Raw genomic sequence first — 20,412 nt, 5'->3', positions numbered from 1 at the left:
TGTTAGATTTTTTGAAAAACGCAAATTTGAACATAGCCGCCACCACCTCCCTTTCTTCCTTGTCTGATCTTGCTACTCCTGTGAATCCTAGGTTAGGACTAGGAAGCACTGCCTGTCTACCTTAATCTGGTCGTCTTGCACATGCTGGTTGTCTGGCCACTTTGTTTTAAGAGGAGTGCTTCTCTAATAGTCTTTGTCCCCCTTTTGCCCATATGCTTTGGTAGGGGAGTTCCAAGTCTCAGCCTACCTCCCACGCCCCATTGGCTTCTGTGCAGCGTCAAAGTCAATGGCTCTACCAGTTGAAAACCCTTTGTTGCAGTTGGAGAGAGTCTTTGAATGTTGACTGCCCTTTAAGGCTCTGACACAGTGTCTGTCTTTTCACTAGGTGTCAGATCCCTGTTACAAAATGCTCTAATCCATAAAGGCGATTGCAGCATAAAATAGCCCCCCTGAAACAAAATGAAGTTCACCAAACAAAACGGGTTTCAAAATTTGACACAGACATATATCCCCAACTTGTCACAGCTTACATCTCCATCCCGGAAGACTTACCTCCATATGCTCTGTTAAAATCCTTGAACATCTACTTAGAGCACACTAAAGCCCCTAAAGTCCACCCAGTGCATAAGGTTTTCATACCAATTTGCTGGTTAATTCAGTTACCAAAAGACCATGGCAAAGTGTATGTCTGTTTCACACTCCTTTGACCTCCTTGGCCCGAAACTACAAATCCATGTCAATCAAGGCTTGCTAGATTGGAGATAAGAGTGCATAGCTTGCTTTAGGAATATTTCTATCACAGACTTGCCAAGCAGTTTACAGGCTCCCCTCCTTTCACATTCACACTGTGCTGTTGCTTGGATTGATTATCTGTATAGGACTCCTTGCGCTCCAGAACTTGTTCCCAGGGTTAGATGGCCAAAATCTTGTAACCAGAACCTGTTTAATTGGATGGTCCTTCTTCTCAGTTGACTGACTTTTGACAGAGTGTTTACTCTTAGAAGTGGGCTCATTGTGCTTGAATATTGAGAGATCTTGAAGGTTTGGATCAGGTATACATATACTCATTATATATTAACTCTAGTTTAAAAAAACCAAACAAACCTGCTTATACTATTGGCCCTGTTGCTCCTCACTGTAATTGTGCTGTTTTCTTCTGCAATATCCCTTGAGATTTATTGCACTAAAGAGTGCAAATTCTGCACACAGGGTGTTCTCTTAAAGAATTGAAAACTTGCCTGTAATTTCCCTCTGATCATATGTTGTGGGTTTCTCATGTACCTGCTACTTCTCCTCAGTTTGGATTTTTAACACTTTTCTAGATGTTTCCTCTTGCACCTTGTCCATTCTTCTCTGAGACACGATATTGTAGTGATCATATTAAATTGGCTTATCCTTGGAGATTTGTCTCCTGCTCAATCAAAGGAATTGACTGGAATTTTGGAAGGTGTCTTTTATACTTGTGGGGATGGGCCTAGCTATGTGATGGCCTGTAAGTAGGGGAGAAAATGGGGTAGGGGACTGTCTCTATAGCTGCCCGAAGGATTAAACTTCTGGGCTACGGGAATTTTATCAGTCTTAGGTGAAACAACTAAGATCCCAAGAATGAGAACGTGAGAAGGTAAGTAACTTCAGCGAACAGAAGTACAGGTCTCTTTCCCTTCTAGTTGCACACACTGAAGTTTTGGTCCATCACACATTGATTGTACCTGACTACTTTTCTTGATGCCAAGTCACAACCAAATGTTGCAAGGCATTATGTATCCTTACGATTACAAAACATGCTTCAAAAACTTCACAGGCTGAAGAGGGTATATCCATCCTTCAGATGGAGAAAGATCTACGACTGGCACTAGACGCTACACTCAAAGAAAAAAATGAGAGGCTGGAGGAATTAAAGCAACTTCAGCAGCAAGATGAAAAGCTCTGTGCTGAGCTTTTTGCTACCCCTTACTATATACCAACTGGCAGCATTCCGAGTCGTTCACAGCTGGAAGAGTTAAAGGAACATGTTAGGATGCGTTCAGATGAGAAGGTAAGTGATGTTTAAAAAAAAAAAAAATCCAATAAATAGAGTGTGATTTGGGGCTATAGAGGAAAGTGTTTTCCACCTCTGCATTTTAACCAGAAAAGAATGCTAGTTGCAGTGTCCTCTGATCGCTGAGTGTAGCTAATACTACTTAGTTTAATACTGATTTTTAATCCAGTTTAATTAAATCATATTATGGCCTAATTATCCGTATATATTTAAAGGCATTATATAGCTGAGACATCTCACCCTGTTTAAGGAGTTCTTTAAAAGTTATTATGGAAAATAATAGTGATGAAATTTTAAAATGTTTGTCTAAAGTACAACTTCACACTGTCTAAGAATAAAATTTTAAATGCTGTTCCCATGAACTGAGTTCCCTTTTCTCCCTTTGTGATTACCAGATAGTGCTTGGATAATGGCGTACACTTCAGCTTCTGTGCAGTGCTTTTAAGTTTTAGATAGTTTTTGTACAGTATAGTTACAAAGCTATCAATCCATACTCAGAAAATGGAGTGACCTGAACTAGCCAAATCATATTACTTTCGCTATTGCCTTGACATGGTATCTTAATCTACAGAGCCTCAGTATGAGACAATATTCTAACCAATTGTATATAAAATGCTTGTTTTTAATTTTTCAATAGAAACAATGTCTGGAAGTTTTTCTCAAACTAAGAAATGAAATCAGGCAGTATAATGAAGAGATTGGGCATACACCTGATTCTACTCTTGAAAAAGAGGCGCTTTCTGATGATGAGGAACCTTTTTGTCTTGCCAGTAAGAACATTGAAGCTCTTCAAACACTTGTTAATAAGGTTAGATTTTTAAGTGACTAAGAGAAGATATAGGAACTGTTCTTAACGATCACATGTAACACTGACACCTATAATTAGGCTGCGTAAGCATTGCCATTATAATACTTCCTACATCCTTAAGAACATAGGAATTGCTATGCAAGAGCAGTAGTAATCCATTGCGTCTAGTATTTTGTCTGGCAGTGGCCAGATCTAGATGCCTCCCCTCCTCCTCTTTGTGGCTATATGGACAGGATTGCTATCCTGTGCTTGGTGCTCCCTTAGGGCTCAAGCAAAGCCAGGGGAGCAGACAGAGTGCCTATTTTTCCCCCTTCTTCTTAGCCATTAGGCTTCTGAGAAGCTGAAGCAGAGTAGATGGACTAGCATTTTCTAGCACTCCTATTCACACTCTTTTGAGTGCTCTGGGGATTCAGGGGAGAAAAAGGTAGCACCATGCTTTCCTTTTTTCAGTTTAGTTTGCCTCCTCTCAATTCTGAACAAAACTGCAAGAACTTATTATAATTTTTTCTAGACCAAGAACCAAATACACAGGAACTCAAAGCCCGTTCTTAAAGATAGCTATATTGAATAACTAATATCCAAATACCATATATGGTAGCATCTGTTTTATGATGAGCACACAAGCCACATGTTTCAAGACAATTAAATGCTAAAGTCTTTCAGTGTGTCTTGACTTCCTTGTTCTTTGTTCTCTTCTGTTAACCTCAGAATTGATAATAAATAAGCCATTGGCAGTATATGCGCAATGCCTTTAGATTGGAAATAGAAGGTCTTAATTTAAGTACTCTATCAAATAAACCTGTTCTGCAACAGTTCGCTAACTCATGCTGGTCCATAAAACACTTGAAGCTGCTGGAACCTTGTCTGTTAGGGCTGGTGGGATTGATAATGTTAATGCAGCTGAGTTGGTGGGAATATTTTAAATCCCTGGTATACATGCAGTCTTAGAAATGGATTCTCCTATTTGTTGTTGCATGATAATAGGCCAGCTTGAGAGCTTCCACTATCTACTCTTTAACAATTTTGTTTGAGCTTCCAATGCTATGTCTAACGCTTCACCAGCAATAAATTCATTTAATATAATAAAATTCAGTCTTCAGGCATGTCCTGATAAGAATCAGCCAGAAGGGAAGGGTTATGACTGTTTCCACAATGTACCATAAACTCTGAGTGGCAGTTGCTATTAGTAATGTCAAGTGATGATAATTTGCAGGGTTACTGGCAACTCTTGATTTCTGGTTGTATTAATGATTTAAAGATATTTTTCTATCGGCTTACATCAGGAATGAACTAGACCTTTGGACATTACAATAATATTTGTGTTAAAGAGTATAACCTTGCATCAAAATAGTGACTTATACTTAACTGTACAGATCCCACAAACTTAGTGTCCTCACTGCAATGCTGTAAGAACAAGCTTTCTTCCTTTTTCCACATCTTTACTAGAGCGTGTACATTATTTCTCTTCCATTGTGGGTTGGTTCACCTTGCTATTATACTGTAATTTCTCAGCGTTCTTCTACATTAAGGTGCTATCCTCTCTGAAGTAAGTTTACCTCATGCTATCATACTATGTGCCTTGTAGTTGCAGTTGAAGAAAGAATCAGTAATCTCAACTCGGGAGGCTCTCAAGGAGAAGGTACGACTTCTGTGGAATAGACTGCACTGGCCAGTAGAGAAGCAGGAACAATGTAAAATGAATATTAAAGGCTCCATTACTCAAGAAGTTACCATGGTAAGACAAAACCTTGCATATTTTTCATCAGACTACTTCCCCTGCCTTTCTTCTTACAGAAACTATTTTAGGTTTTTCTTTAAATAGACAAGCTTTGTCACAAAATCCAACTACATAAGAAATGCAAGGCTTACACTGAGAACTCACTCTGAGTGAAGGCAAACCCTTATGTATATTCAGATTCCCCTTAAAGTGGTATTTTTGCTGGCAATTGAACCTGTACTACTGTTGCTTTCAATCTGAGGTTGAAACTCTGTCTTCTGAAGTCAGCAACACTTGGGCATGACTTAGGTGCCCTTCAGTTTTAGAGTTCCTTGCAGTTATTGGTTCAATTTCCAGACAGGGTGGATAAAAATCATTATTTAAAACAAGATTTTTTTTTTAAATTAGGTTAATTTACCTGTTAGTACTCCTTCACTATTTTACCACTTTATGGGCTTAAATTGCTAAACATATGTCTTGTACTATTGGTTTCTTAGTTGGTGATAGAATTTCAGATTGTACATCGATCATTTCTGCCAAGATGTTTCACACTCAAAATGTTTATATGCTGAAAAAGACAAGCTCATAGTGTGAACGCAAACTTGAACACGAAATAGGGGAATAAAAGCCCATGCTACATTTATAGTCTGCACCACTTTCTGATATATTGAACTTCTCCAAGTTAAAAAAAGATGACATATATTTCAATACGCTATACTCATCACTTTGAAGTGACTTAAAGCACAAATCTCACTCACGTAAGTGGTTTTAAAAATCCCACCCTTGGGTACCTAAATGCGGGTGATGCCTTGCCTTGTCACAGTGCTCACCAGGCATCGCAAGCTGTTTAGTTTAGTGTGTGATAGCTCATTCAGGATATGTTGGGCTGTACTGACCATTAGTTGAATCTTGAAATTTTGTGTCAGTTTTTGTAACAGCTAATGCTATTAAGACCTTGATTGGTGGGGGGGATCTCTTAATCAAAACCCTGGATGTTGCATAAATGTTAAACAAATGTTTCTGGTGGTGGTAAGTGTTCTCTGAATAGAAATTAAGTAGCTACCCATAGGGCCAATGGGTATCTTGAATTCAAAGAAGGCATCACTTTCTTCTGGAGGCAGAAAGCGAGGTAGGAGAAAAATGTCTCTGGAAAGTAATCTTACTCATTTTGGTTGCTTAAACTTCAGTTATAGCCCAGGGCCTCAACCAGGTCAAGACCCTGTTGTGCAAATTGACTCATTTGATTGGATAGAAGCTTCTTATTAAAATGGAAGCTGTGGTGTCAGTGCTTCAGGAAATCAGGCCACTTAAGTCTAACTTTAGGGACACAAACTTGAACACATTCTAGTGGACAGTGAAATATTTAAAACAGCATTCAGACTGCATCAGGGCAAATGCAGCGAAAACTAAATCACACTGGGAGGAAACCTGAAGGCTCTGAATAAGAAGTGTGTGCGCCACTCCCTGTTACAATCTGTAGGCAGCAGAGGTTGATGGAGTTCTTGGTCCTGGACAATTAAATTGCTCTAATGTCAAATTCAAAGTGCAAATACCTCAAGAGGCCAAAAATCTTGGTCATTGACTCTTTGCACGAATCTCTTGTTACATCAGAAAAGCACCAAATGTTAATTGTAAGCAATACAAGTTGTGTGTCAAGAGAACTAGATGTCTTTAGCAGGAAGTCTGGCTCTATGAACCAACAAAGACCAGATTATCGGCAATGCTAACTTGTCAAAGACATGGCAACAAGGCTCCAATATTAATCCCGCCATAAATTCAGAGTACTTAACTCTGCTAGAGTGATGTAATAACCAGAGCAGGAAGCGTTGCAGCTAAACCAGTGGCTCCCCTCTTAAGAGCCTACTTGGGTCAGGATAATTTTAGACCTGGTAATGCCTTTACCTGGTAACTCTCTGCAGTCCATGTCCCCCTGTAATAATGCAAATACTGCTCTAGGAGTCTTAGTTAAGGTAGATATTGGAGAGGGTAACTTTTACCTCATTTGTGCTCAAAGTAAAACTATTTCCCCCTATTTATTCCTACCCCCGCACTGTTCCTCAGACGTTCTTGTCAACTGCTGGAAATGGCCCACCTTGATTATCATTACAAAAGATACCCCCCCACCCCGCTCTCCTGCTGGTAATAGCTCACCTTAAGCGATCACTCTCATGTTGCCGGCACAGAGTGCCCAAGGCAAGCAACAGTTGGGTTCGTTGCCTGGTGTGCGTCGCGCCAATGACCACAACGTGGTGGAGAAGCAGAGAGATTTATTTGAAGCTTTAAATAGGGCGCAGGGAGACTGAGCTGTCTTAAATCTTGCAGCCCCGAATGCAGATTACAGTATACAATTTATACCTTTGCTTATTTTATTACATAAGCTTATATAATTAATTACCTGTTGCCCCATATAATACTGTAGCCAATCAGCTAAAGCAGTCAGTTGTGTTTTTTCTTAGTAGCATTGCCTGAGCTTTGCCTTATTTGGGTTTATTTGTTATTAGTTTTTGCTAAATATTTTTGCTTTATTTATATGTTTTTTAGGCCGAAGCTGGCCTTGGCTAGCGAGCCGTGTGCAAAGCTGTTTGTTTGTGTGCTAGCTTCCTTATAGTTGTGCAGGGTCACAGAAAGTTCAAGCAGCAGAGGGGCTTCAGTTTGCCTGGGCCTAGAGCAAGAGGGTTTTATTGACACTTGTGGTTTTTTACCCTCTTGAGTTACCTAGAGTAGTGCCCAGTGTTACCAACAGTAACACCCATGGTTTCATGTTCTCTATGTATACAAATCTCCCCACTGTATTTTCCACTGAATGCATCCGATGAAGTGAGCTGTAGCTCACGAAAGCTTATGCTCAAATAAATTTGTTAGTCTCTAAGGTGCCACAAGTCCTCCTTTTCTTTGTACCTATTAAGAGATTCTTGTTTAGTATGTTTCAAGCACTCCAGTAATCAGTGCCTCACGTCAGCAAAGCTTTATGGCCTCTGCCTGTTGATGTGACAAAACCATGCCTCCCACTTGACTGACTGGGTGTAGACACGTGGCTGAACTTGATTACTATTTCAAGTTTGTCCTATTTTAGCCATTCACGTTCTTTCTGCAATACTGACTTCATAAGGCTATTTTATTTTCCTTTTAACTTGATAAGTGTATTGCTAATCAGTATACTCGCCATATACTACAATAGTTTCCAGAACACTAAAGGCTCAAAGGCTGTGTTGAGGATATGTTAAGATAAACAGCGTGAAGCTATCCTATGAGTAAGAGAGCTAGGAATGTTATGAAGATGCATTGTTGGCCTTAATGCAATGTTTTACATTATTTTAAATAACTTTCTAGTGGGAAGAAGAGCTGCTGCGTCTGGAAGAACTGAAGAAAGAAAGCTTGAAGGGAGTGATTGGAAAAGTCAGACAGGAGCTTGACCTTTACTGGGAAAAATGTTTGTATAGCACAGAACAGAGATCAGCCTTTCATCCATATTATGATGGTAAATATTCACTCTGACCTGCCACTCTTCCATTTCATGTGCAAGGATTGATTGCTATAGACTTGAAGGCCAGAATGGACTATCATGATCATCTAGTCTGACCTCTTGCATATTGCAGGGCACAGAACCTTACCCACCCACTTCTGTAATAGCCCCATAACTTCTGGCAAGTTACTTAAGTCCTCAAATCATGATTTAAAGACTTCAAGTTACAGAGAATCCACCATTTACTCTAGTTCAAACAAGCAAGTGACCCATGTTGCAGAGGAAGGCGAAAAATCCTGCGGGTTGCTGCCAATCTGACCTGAGGAAAAATTCCTTCTCAACCCCACATATGTTGGATGATTAGTTAGATTCTGAGCATGTAGATGAGACCCACCAGCCAGACACCTGGGACTTAATTCAGAGACCATCCCATCTCTGCCTGTTGGAGATATTTGCCAATAGCTGTCACAGATGGGCCGTATGCCATTGTAGGCAACTTCCTCCATACCGTCTTCTCCATAAAAGTATCAAACTCAATCTTGAAACAAGTTAGGGTTTATTTGCCCCACTACCTCCCTTGAAAGGCTTTTACAGGACTTCCCTCCTCTGATGGTTAGGAATCTTCATCTAATTTCAAGCCTAAACTTGTTGATGGCCAGTTTATGTCCATTTGTTCTAGTGCCAACATTGGCCCTTAACTTAAATAACTCTTTTTTCCCTATCTGGTGTTTATCCCTCTGATACATCTTTAGCAAGCAATCATATTTACCCTCAGACTTTGTTTTATTAGGCTAAACAAGCCAAGCTCCTTAAGTTTCCACTTGTAAGGTAAGTTTTTCCATTCCTCGGATCATCCTAGTAGCCCTTCTCTGCACCGGTTTCAGTTTGAATTAATCTTTCTTAAATGTGGGAGACCAGAATTGCACACAGTATTCCAGATGAGTTCTCACCAGTGCCTTGTTCAATGGTAATACACTCCCCTATCTCTACTGGAAATACCTTACATGATGCATCCTATGATTGCATTAGCCTTTTTCATGGTTGCATCACATTGGGAGCTTGTAGTTCTCTTGTGATAGACCAAGCAGTGCTGGATAAATTTTTATAATGGGGGTGCTGAGAGCCCTTGAACCAAACTGTAAACCCTGGATATATTGGAAACCACTTCAAGCCAGGGGGTGTGGCAACACCCCTAGTTCCAGCACCTATAGATAGATCAATACATCCAAGTCTTTCTCTGCATCCTCTGTCATTACCAACTGATCTGTCCCCGGCTTATGGCAAAAATTCTTGTTGTTAGTCCCTAAATGTATGACCTTGCACTAGTAAATTTCATTTACTCCAGATTTGCCTAGAATAGTGGCTGTGTACCATTAGCCATTTTATCAGCTGGTGTCCCTCCGTCTTTTTTTTCTATACATGAAAGAAATGTTCAGTGATGGCTATTTATTAAATAGTGTATTTCTCCAAACCAACCAGAATAAGTGTCTTCATACTCTAGTCTTATAAACCGCATTACTCCAGAGCTCACTATAACAAGCAAATGCGGTGCTAGGGATTGTATCCTCATTGACCAGGTGGAAAACAGCAAAGCAGGATAGCCCTGAAACAGTGGACTTTTGGAATTAAAACATCCTATTTATTGGGGAGGGAGGAGGTACTTGGAACTGAGCCTAGAGTCACAGACCTTGGCAGGGTTTTGGATTAGCAACAAAACCAGGAGAGTTATGCTAGGTAAATCCTTAAAGAGTTCACTTAAATGCATTACTAAATTACTTATTTCTTAAATTACTAGAGGTTTGGTGTCCACTATGCAACTAGTATTGAAAAGCTCAAATCACAACTATTTTGTATGTGAGTAACTTTGCAGAAATATGTTATACCACAAATAATGAATAAACTAAATTTTTTCAACTCCAGATAACTTTACAGAAGATTTGTTGAACCAACATGATGAGGAAGTTATGAAAATGAAACTCCTTTATGAGAAAAACAAGGCTTTATATGATGGCATTGCTAAATGGGAAGCTACCTGGAAACAGTTCATGGAGTTGGAGGTACCAGTTACTGGAAATTTAGTTTACTCTAAGGCTTTGCTTGAGCAAGGGTAGTGTTGCCACTAAGTGGAAGAACTGTGTACTGCAACTTAAATCGATGGGGCACAATTTCTAAAGAGCAGTGGGCTAGTGATAAACAACATCAGCAGAAAAAGGCTGTTGGGTTGGGGAAAAGGCTATTGGGGTTGGGAAATCGGGTCAAGTAAATTTACAAAATCTGAACAGCTACAGAAGTGACTGTTCATAATAACTTTCAGAGGGAGTCTAAGTAGAATTCCCATTAAAGATGGGCAATCTTGAGGGATAGCATTCTCCTTAGTGAGATTTACCTTTTGACTTCACAATATCAAAATAACCCCAGTGGTATGTCAGTGGTAGGTCCTATTTATCCATGCTAAACTTAAGGGAAGCTGGATGACATGTCAGTATTTGACAAATGTCAACATATGTTCCAAGTGCAAGTTGGTATCTAAAGCATTTTGGGTTTTAGTTTTACAAGACCTGTTTAGGAGTGTTGTCAGCACATGTTCTTGTCAAATAACTAATCTGATAAATCTTAATTGTTTCATGGTGCACTTAAGAATCTTTCTTCATTACGCTGAATATATTTTAATTTTTTTTTCCAAAGAGGGCAAGTGCTGTAAATTAATATTGCTATTAAAAGACCTTTTCTCCTTTAATTTTTATCTTATGACTCGGTGAGGCAGCCTGTTGCCACTTACAGCCATCTGGGCTCGAACAATTTCCAAGCATCCTTGTCTCATGTTCATGTAAATACTGTGTTTTAGTGTTGAGGAAATACCTTTCATTCTTTTGTAGCAGATAAATGACTTACAAGTCATCATTGATGGTCTCTTCAGAGAAAGGAGTTATTTTGCTGATCATTCCTGAAATAATGGGTTGAATAAGTGAAACTTCCCTAGCATTAAGTACAGAATAGTCTGTTCTGTGGGAACTGTAATGAATTCTATTACTACTTGGTGTTGCTCCTGAAGGCCCTTTGCCATTCTGGAAGGGGGGAAAAAAGGCTTGAAGTATATGTTCACATTTCAGTAAATTTATTTTGTTCAGAAAAAATCCACAAATCCAAACAGATTAGTTAACAGAGGTGGCACTCTATTGAAAGAAGAGAGAGAACGCTCAAAGATCCACAAGCTGTTAACAAAGGTAAGCCCTACCACAGCTGGCATGTATGCACTCTTGAAATTACGAGTTAAAATTCAGTCGTTTCAATACTATCTAGGCAAACTTGTCTGAGTTGATGGAACATAATATGCTATTGTTATAGTTCTCTCTTAATAGGCTGGATGTTGAGTCAGTTCATTTGCCATGTGATAGATCTGATTTCCATAACACTCCAGAAATTCTAATGCTTAAGGGATAGAAACTGAACTAAATACAATTCCTTCTAATAATGTTGATCCACTTTTGTGGTGATGATCACCCTTAAACATACTTAAGTGTGAACAAACTTTAAAACAATGCTTAGTCCCTCTTTTTAGACGCTAAAAAAAACCCCCACTCAGCAGCCTACAAGGGAGTGTCAGCCTTCAACCTGTTAAATCGCCTGCACAATACTAAATGCCTGTTCAAGGAGTCAAGATGAGTGTCAATTAAATGTCACTTTGCTGGGTAACACTTTGTAAAACATCTGTCCTGAGCTACTGAAATTTCTGATGCTCATCCTCAGTTGGTCTGATATACAGCAGCTAAATTCATGCTCTGGCAATGTCCAGTCCTTCATTTACCTTGAATGCTTCCAGGTCTTTCTCCACCTCAAATTTCTTGGTGTTTTTTTTAGCTAGCGTAACATAAGGCAAATGAAAAGGCCTGGAACTGTGCTTTAAGCCTCACAGTGAGGCAAGACTTGAAATACTTTAAAAGGATATATTCAGCATGTTTTCAAGTATTACACCTACTAGTTCTACAAGAAAAAAGAAAAGGAGTACTTGTGGCACCTTAGAGACTAACAAATCGGATGAAGTGAGCTGTAGCTCACGAAAGTTTATGCTCTAATAAATTTGTTAGTCTCTAAGGTGCCACAAGTACTCCTTTTCTTTTTACAGATACAGACTAACACGACTGCTACTCTGAAACCTGTCATTATGCAAGGCATCTAGTTCTGCAAGCGGTACCTAACAGTAATATAATTAAAATATTTGAGAAAAATCTGTTCAGTTTTGTTCAGTTGTTAAGCATTTGAACAAAACTAAACAGTACTGTGCTTGCTTAAATTTCTGACAATTTGTAGTTTTACAATCACTACTATTTTAGAAGTATTTCTCTTTCCAACTGCTGTGTGGCAGTTGCACATAATTATATAGGTATATACCACACAGCAGGTGAATAGAAAAATACTTCTAAAATAGTAGTGATTGTAAAACTACCAGTTGACAGTTTTAAGCAAGTGCAGTACCTGAAGGAACCTGTTTCTACCTCTCTGAAATTAACCAGGCCTCAAGCTGACTGTCCTAAGCTGCTCAAATGGATAATGAAATACATGCAAACTACCTTTTTTTCATTTGCAAACTTAGTTGGGAGAAGAACTGAAAAGGAGCATTGAAAGCTGGGAAAAAGAACAAGGCTGCAACTTCCTGAGCGAGGGTCAAAGGTTCCTGGACTACATGGCAAATCAGTGGGAACAGCACAAACTTAAAAAGGAACAAGAGAGAGTGAGTTTGTTTTTTCTTAAAAGTAGACAAGGGATTGGTACTACACTACAGTAGAACCTCAGCATTACGAACACCAGAGTTATGAACTGACAGGTCAACCACACACCTCATTTGGAACCAGAAGTATGCAATCAGGCAGCAGCAGAGACTAAAAAAGTGCCAGTACACTACAGTACTGTGATAAGTGTAAATTACTAAAAAGATGTAGGGAAAGATTTATTTTTATTTTTTTTAAGATTTGACAAGGTAAGGAACCTGTTTCTGTGCTTGTTTCATTTAAATAGAGTTAAAAGCAGCATTTTTCTTCCGCATAGTAAAATTTCAAAGCTGTATTAAGTCAATGTTCCATTGTAAACTTTTGAAAGAATAACCATAACGTTTTGTTCCGAGTTACAATCTCCATTCCTGAGGTGTTCATAACTCTGAGGTTCTACTGTAGTTTCAGTTAATTTTAACATAATTCTTCATACTGGCTATCTCCAAAGGCCTTCATGAAGTAATAAATGATGGAGGGGCTTTGGTGGGGTAACATCTAGCCAAATATAGTGTGACAGGCAAATATCTGTGTGAATGGCATGTTGTCGGTGCTGTTAGAATACAAATTATGCATGCCCTTGCACCCTTGAATGTTTAATTTAGATCTCTTGATGGGAAATGTGGACCCTAGGGAGTTTCTGCTGCCCCCTATTGGCTTCAGACCAACAGGTTATTTGAAAAGCCCCTTGTTTAACTGTGCAGCAGCTTTGTAATCAACTGCTGTTAGGGGGTTCAAGTCATTTACGAATGTGATCCAATGGCTAAGCGAAGAATTAGGGTAGGATTTTCAAGAGCTCTTCTCTCATTGAAGTCAATCACATGCCTTATTGCCTCAACTGATTTGCCAACATGAAACTGGTTAGCAGTGTGCCTAGTAGCAGTCTGGGGTAGCCAGCTTCCAAACAGCTATAGCAACCTGCTTCTGGACCAGCGTGGCCTCCTTCATATGGGTGTCCTGACTATGGAGGGACAGGGAAAGCTGCTCCAAGCTCTAGAAACGTCACTTTCTTCACATGAAAGTTCTGCACCCACAGCTGGTCATTCCTGGTCTGTGATCCCAACAGTTGGTTTCTGTGGCTGTAATGCAGAAGTGCCAGTCTACATAGGGGGCATCAACAGCTATATTGAGAGTCACAAGCAGTACCAGCCAATTGGATTCTGCCATGTTCGTATTGTCGTCCTCTACCAAGTGCATTTGGTGGGTCTGAAAATGCCACCAAAATGTCCATCAGCATTTCATGGATGCTCTGCCTGCTTCCCGTCAGGAGTGAAAGTGCAAGCAAGACAAGTTTTTCAAATAGTGCCTCATTTTCACGTTGCTGGCTCCAGTTGCTGAGAGTGTGCACAGCCAAAAAATGCTCAGCTGGATGTGTTAGTGGGCTGCAACAACTTCTAGTAGTGCCATATGGGATGGACAGTCAAGTTTTTTCCATAGTGCACCATGAACCAAGGGCTAGAGCAGCTACAGGTGGGGAAGGTGCTCGGAAGCCTGAGTTAGGCTGGTTTGACTTGACTCTGCATAGTGCATTATGGGTGTGACTGCGTGTGTGTTCAGATTCTCAGAAATTATAAACCAAGGGTGAGTAATCCATGTGGGTACTCCAGGTCAGGCTTAGAAACATCGAGCCTGTGGGATCAAGTCCCCACAGACTTGTGCTGACATTACTGTGTAGACATAGTCATGTCATAATTGGAAAATTTTAGCGAGTTAGTGCACTCCTTCAATATGCATACCAGTGAAATAAAATTTAAGTCTTTTGTGTTGCAGTTAACGAAGAAGGAAGATTCTGCAGTTCTGAAAACACCCATGAAAAGGCATGCTGGCTCAACCACTCAAACTCCCCTTAAGACAAGGAAGGCAAGTATATGGTCTTTCAAAACATACAGTAGAACCTCAGAGTTACAAACACCAGAGTTAGGAACTGAGCAGTCAACCACGTACCTCATTTGGAACCAGAAGTGCGCAATCAGGTAGCAGCAGAGACCAGAAAAAGCAAATACAGTGCAGTACTGTGTTAAACATAAACTACTTTAAAAAAAGGGTGGGGGGGGGTTTAAAAAATATTTGACAAGGCAAGGAAACTGTTTCTGTGCTGGTTTCATTTAAATTAAGATGGTTAAAAGTAGCATTTTTTTTCTGCATAGTAAAGTTTTAAAGCTGTAGTAAGTCACTGTTCAGTTGTAAACTTTTAAAAGAACAAACATAAGATTTTATTCAGAGTTACAAACAACCTCCATTCCTGAGATGCTCGTAACTCTGGAATGGAGGTTGTTTGTAACTCTGAATAAAATCTTATGTTTGTTCTTTTAAAAGTTTACAACTGAACAGTGACTTAATACAGCTTTGAAACTTTACTATGCAGAAAAAAATGCTGCTTTTAACCATCTTAATTTAAACCGTTTCCTTGCCTTGTCAAATCTGAGGTTCTACATTATAGAGACAATGACAGATATCTATAGGGAAAAGGGTATTATGGATTTCCCTCTGCCTGGCTTCTGCCATTAATAATTCATGCAAGTAAATTCTAGGTCAGTTCTGAATCAAATCGCCTTATGTCACCTGGTGCTCTCCAAGACAATTGTTACTTGTCTCCTTGCTTATTCTGAAAGATGAAGGAAAAAGACACTGGCTCAAACTTTTTTCTAGTTATTAAAATTGGTATATTCTGTTGTAATTATAGATACCTTCGTAATCGATTCTTAATTTTAAAAAAGTTGCAAAAGTATTTGAAAATGTGAGTAGGACTGCATTGTTCGTGGAAGGAAATCATAAGAATTCATTCCTCCTCCTTCATTAGGAGATAAAAATGAGTTTGAAAAAGTCTCTGTAAAACTGAGACCCTATACCTAGGGGAGAACTGGAGTTCAGTCTTAGCAACTTTGAGCCAGTAGATATTACTGTTTTCTTCTGATAGCTATGCCAGCTTTGGAGCGCTATGGGAAACTGAGGTTCATTGTTGGGGATGAGTGAGCTAGAAAAGGGACAGATTTACTGGAGACCTTCAAGTTGTTGGCAGGATTGGTGGTTTAAAGAAGCAAAACGACACAAACTTAATATAGTCTAGGTTTGAAATGGCAGGAAGCCAGTAATGGATGAGGCATCAGGCATAGCTTCTCTGGAGAAAAGCTGTACAGCAGTTCTGTATTTAAACAAAACTTGGCATACCTTCCAGAAACTAGTCTGAAATGTTTTGTCACCTCATAGATGCTGCTGGAATTAAAGGTCAGCATGCCCTTTACTATCCTAACTTTTGTGTATTTAATGTTAGAAATCTGAAGCTTCTCATTTTTAATCTTTAGTTACATGGAGTCACAAATTTAACTGTGCTGCGGGCAGCCAGCTGCATCAGTCTGACCAGCACGGGTACATGTCCTGCAGCTGTTGCCAGAACACCTATTCCAGTTTGTAAGGTGAGTAAAGCTCTTGGATTGATTTTACTGTAGTTATTCTCAATAATAAAAGCCCTTCTTGTGGGCCCAGAAGAAGTGATACTATCCCTATTTTTATGCAGGGCTCAAGCCCTGAAATTTTGTGTATGTGTACACATACATAAAACTTGAATATTAACTATGAAAGTTTGACTGAACTTATTTTTCCACTTTAACAGCCATGTAATTTTTCTGGCAAAAGTGTTCAGTGTTTAAAAAGCTATACTAGAAACAAATTGCTATTCAGTTAAACCTCAACTTTCACTCTGTCAAAGTAAAGACTACAAATGTTTGGTAAATGGTTATGAAAACCTCCAGTTCGCCTTTAAGTTGACTTCTGTTGAAGTTCCAGCATTTACTGTCTTATTATACCCTTTCTTTCCTTAGTCTTGTAACTTGCACACAAGCTGTCAAAGAAAAGCAGTCTCTGTCTAGTGGGAGAAATAATTCCAGGGGAAAATGTCCCATGATATGAGTTGTGTCAGAAACAACCTGGTCAGTTGTCATTTGTCTAATTGCTGGATGGGTGACTTCATATCACATTTCAAGGACCTATTCAGGGTACATTCTGTTGCACGTAACCATCAATCTTCCACCTGTAAGTTCTTTGGAAAGTACAAATGAAAACCTTTTCCCTCAACCAAGCACACTAATTGTAGTATTGCATAGGAGTGTTGGACTTAATATCTTATATAGATGTTAATTTCTAAGGGAGGAGCAATAAGTGACATCCATTTTTTTTCAACAAGTGAGGGAGCAATAGGTCAAACTTGACAATACTTCTTCAAATAGAATGGTTCAGTTTTTTAGTTTCAATACCTTAACTTATCAAACTGGCATCCAGTGCTCTAGCATGCTATCAGTGTGACTGTCTGCACATGTAGAGGAAGCAGAGTTCTCTATTCCCCTCTCCAGTCTTCTGGGACTTGCGGTCATAAAAATATTGAAGTTGGGGATGTAGAAGTAACCACATCCATTCTTGGACCAGGACAAGTGGATGTTTCTTCCAAACTTCTTGACTTTCCCAGCAGGACTTAAATCTTCTAATGGAAACTTTCAGGCCACAAAGCCAGAATACAAGTGCATTCCTTACAGGGTTATAAACGTTAAGAAAATTTTTCTGTATTATCAACTTTTAACAGGCAAAATATAGACTTTAAAAGACTAATATTTGTGATGAATGAGTTGAGATTAATTGGAAAGTAAAAACTTCTTTATTTTTTCCTTTTTGGAGTTAAAAGTTGACCGGTTTGTTCCTCATCCTTAGCCAGCACAGTCAGTCCCAAATGACTTAAATTCTAGTATGTGGAGCAGCTGCTGTGAAGGTCCCTGGGAAAATATATGAATTCATATTTTATGCTACAAGTTAACTGTCAAGATCAATGAATGCCTCCATTATGAGAAAAATTACAGATAAGGAAACTAGCTCTTAATTCTAACGTTAATACAGGCTTTGATCTTAAACATTAATGGCTTTCAGGCAGCTGCTTTGGGTCAGATTGAAGTGGTTGGTTGTCAATGACTGAATAATCTGACTGAACTTTCTAGCACTTACTGCCTATAGTAGTATTAATGGGAGCAGCATGGTTAAAGCCCCTTCGTTAGGTAAGAATTGATAGAAGTCAAACCCTTACTGCAGTAGAAGGGAAAGTAACACCAAAGATCTGAGTCACCCATGCCACTTCATAGATGCATGTTTTAAAAGGTTCACGATGAATGGATATAAAAGGAGAGAGGAAGGATGGCCTTATGGTTAAAACACTGAAATGTCTCAACCTGGATTCAATTCCTAGATCTGTTTCAGACTTCTTCTGTGACCTACGGCAAGTTACTTAATCACTTTGCCTTGATCGTCATCTGTAAAATGGGGATGTTTTCTAAAATAGAGGTATTAGTGACATAAAGTCCAGTTACAAAAGTTTAAATTAGGCTAATTTTTGCTCCCAATTATTATTGTGTATTTAATGATAAAAAGTAACTGAGCTGATTCTCCACCTGATGATTCTACATCTTCTTGGTCAGAGATCTGGTACTTTTTAATCAAGGTTGTACATAATCTGTAGTATAAAAGCTCACTAGACATAATGACATTCATTTTGCAGACACCATCTAAAAGCACACCACCAGATTCCCTGCAGCAAGCACGATTACAAGAGGGCAAAGAAAACCAGCAAACCAGCAAATCAAATAATCAATTCAGCTATTTAGACTTCACGGTATGTCTTATTTTTGTCTGACTTTAAAATATAGTCTAATTTTAGAGAGGTGAGTAGAAAATTGACTAGATGTGGATGAGATTAGGTGGTGGGCATATAGAAAACTACATTCTTAGATATTTTAAATTTACCCAAGGGACAGGAAACTAAATCCTCAAGTTCTATGCCACTCTGAGGAATCTAACAAATTCTGTTTTAAAGATATTGTCCAGAGAGCTCTCAAAAAGCAGTTCAGGGTTACCCAGTACATACTGAGAGCATGGGGATCAAGATTCCACAGCTAATGGAGGACTAACCAAGGAGTAACAGGATGCTGGACAGAAAGGGTAGCTATAGATAGGAATTTTTTGACAGCATGAAACTTCTGGAGCAGGAGATTTATGGATTTATTTTATTACCTGTCTTCATATCTCAAACAAGGGTTTTGTTAAGATGTCTTTCTGGTGAAAACTAAAATCTGAGCAGCATGCGGGAAATGTAATGACTTCCAAGGTTTTTGCTTATTTAGGGGATAACAAATGCATTTCAATTCAGAAAATGAACTGAAATTTAGTCCTGGGAGCAAGGCAGCAACAATCAAAAAAAGCTCACTAATCAGAAAAAGGGTTTGGTGGAGGGATAGCTCTAGTGAACAGACTGGGCTGTGTTAGTAGTGTGATGGAAACCACACAACAGCATTACTTGCTTAAGGCAGTTGTTAAATCTTCTTGGGAATATGTGTTATTGGTCACCATATCACAAATGGTATTACTGCATCCTCAACTGCAGAGTTGGACAAAAGTCCAGGTCAGAAAAAAACAAGGAAAGGATCAAAAGAGGGCACTCTAACTGGATTAAGCTAGCAACATATGATTTTTAACAGCTGTATTAAAACATAAATGAGTAAGTTCTTAAATAAAAACACAAATCAAGGGAAATGGAGTGGGGGGAGAAATCAGGCAGGACCCACTTCATTTAAATAGCAAAAATACATTCAGTAAAATATTGGTGAAGGGAAGTGAGCCAGGCTAAGTTTGAAAGAAGCATAGACTTCCTTTTGCAAAAGACAACTGAGAATTATGGTAAAGCAGGAAGATGGGGTTGTCCTACCTAGATCACTTTAATTGGGTGGGTGTACCACTGACTGTGCTGTGATTATATAGTAATGTTGTCTTGTTACTACTTAATCTTCCTACAATTTCTTAAATATTTTCAGAAAGATCTTTCAAAGAAAACTAGCAATACCAGTGGGATTTTCAATTCTACAGTAAATGAGAACAGATATTAAGGATCCTGCTGCTGCACTCTCTGAAATGCCGGGATAACTCATTTCTTTGTGGCACTTGAGCGCTTTTAACTATTTTCATAGACTTGGGAGAGAAGACGACTTATGCTGTATCCTTGATGCTAGTGCCTTGACTAACTCTGGCAAATGCAGCAAGTCGAAAAGATTTGTGTGGAACCACAACTGTACCTTGAACTCTATTTCCTAGCTAGAAAATAAAAATAGAAAGTAGCACTTAAAAGTAACATGTTGAATTAGTGAGTCTTTAAAATACTCCAACCAAACTTCTGCAAGTCTTAGTGTACAATTCAAGTATTTACTTGTCTTTCTTTATTGGTGTGGCTCATTTATTGAACTGGCTCATTTTTTTTTTACTGATCAGCATTTGTTTTTTCTAGAGTGCTAACATAATCCTTTTTTTAAAAAATATTTATATTCAAGCCTTTGAACTGTCTCAACTCTTTCATGAAGTTCAGACTTGCAGGTTTCATGTACTTAATTATTCTAATTTTTGTACCCTGTCAAGCAATTAACTTTCAAACCTTGGTGCTTTTTAAGCAAGTCTATGCAGGCAATTATGAAGCTAGAAAAAAAAAAAACACACATAAAACCTTTAGTTGAAGTGAAGTGATCACAATCCCTAATCATCTGAACTGCTCAGTGCAACGTTGTTTAATTTCTCTTTTACTTGATTGTATTAATATCATGCCTT

The 20,412-nt window shown here is 38.8% G+C and overlaps 1 protein-coding gene across 2 annotated transcripts in view; it reads left to right on the top strand.

Annotated features, from left to right (window-relative positions):
• The window catches only part of LOC140911848 (protein regulator of cytokinesis 1), a 35,595-nt gene extending 15,391 nt beyond the window's left edge, over positions 1-20,204 (top strand). For both annotated transcript variants that reach the window (XM_073345807.1, XM_073345808.1), the window contains 11 exons: positions 1,802-2,035; positions 2,676-2,846; positions 4,432-4,581; positions 7,894-8,041; positions 9,947-10,083; positions 11,155-11,250; positions 12,618-12,755; positions 14,560-14,649; positions 16,092-16,202; positions 18,323-18,436; positions 19,632-20,204. In XM_073345807.1, coding sequence (XP_073201908.1) covers positions 1,802-2,035; positions 2,676-2,846; positions 4,432-4,581; positions 7,894-8,041; positions 9,947-10,083; positions 11,155-11,250; positions 12,618-12,755; positions 14,560-14,649; positions 16,092-16,202; positions 18,323-18,436; positions 19,632-19,703 — 1,461 coding nt within the window. In that variant the 3' untranslated portion in view covers positions 19,704-20,204. The remainder of the gene's footprint in view (positions 1-1,801; positions 2,036-2,675; positions 2,847-4,431; positions 4,582-7,893; positions 8,042-9,946; positions 10,084-11,154; positions 11,251-12,617; positions 12,756-14,559; positions 14,650-16,091; positions 16,203-18,322; positions 18,437-19,631) is intronic.
• The last annotated feature ends 208 nt before the right edge of the window (positions 20,205-20,412 follow it).

This window comes from Lepidochelys kempii, chromosome 5, assembly GCF_965140285.1.
Source record: "Lepidochelys kempii isolate rLepKem1 chromosome 5, rLepKem1.hap1, whole genome shotgun sequence".
NCBI classification, from domain to species: Eukaryota; Metazoa; Chordata; order Testudines; family Cheloniidae; genus Lepidochelys; species Lepidochelys kempii.
Note: the sequence above shows the minus strand (reverse complement) of the source record. Positions and strands in the feature narration are given on the sequence as shown.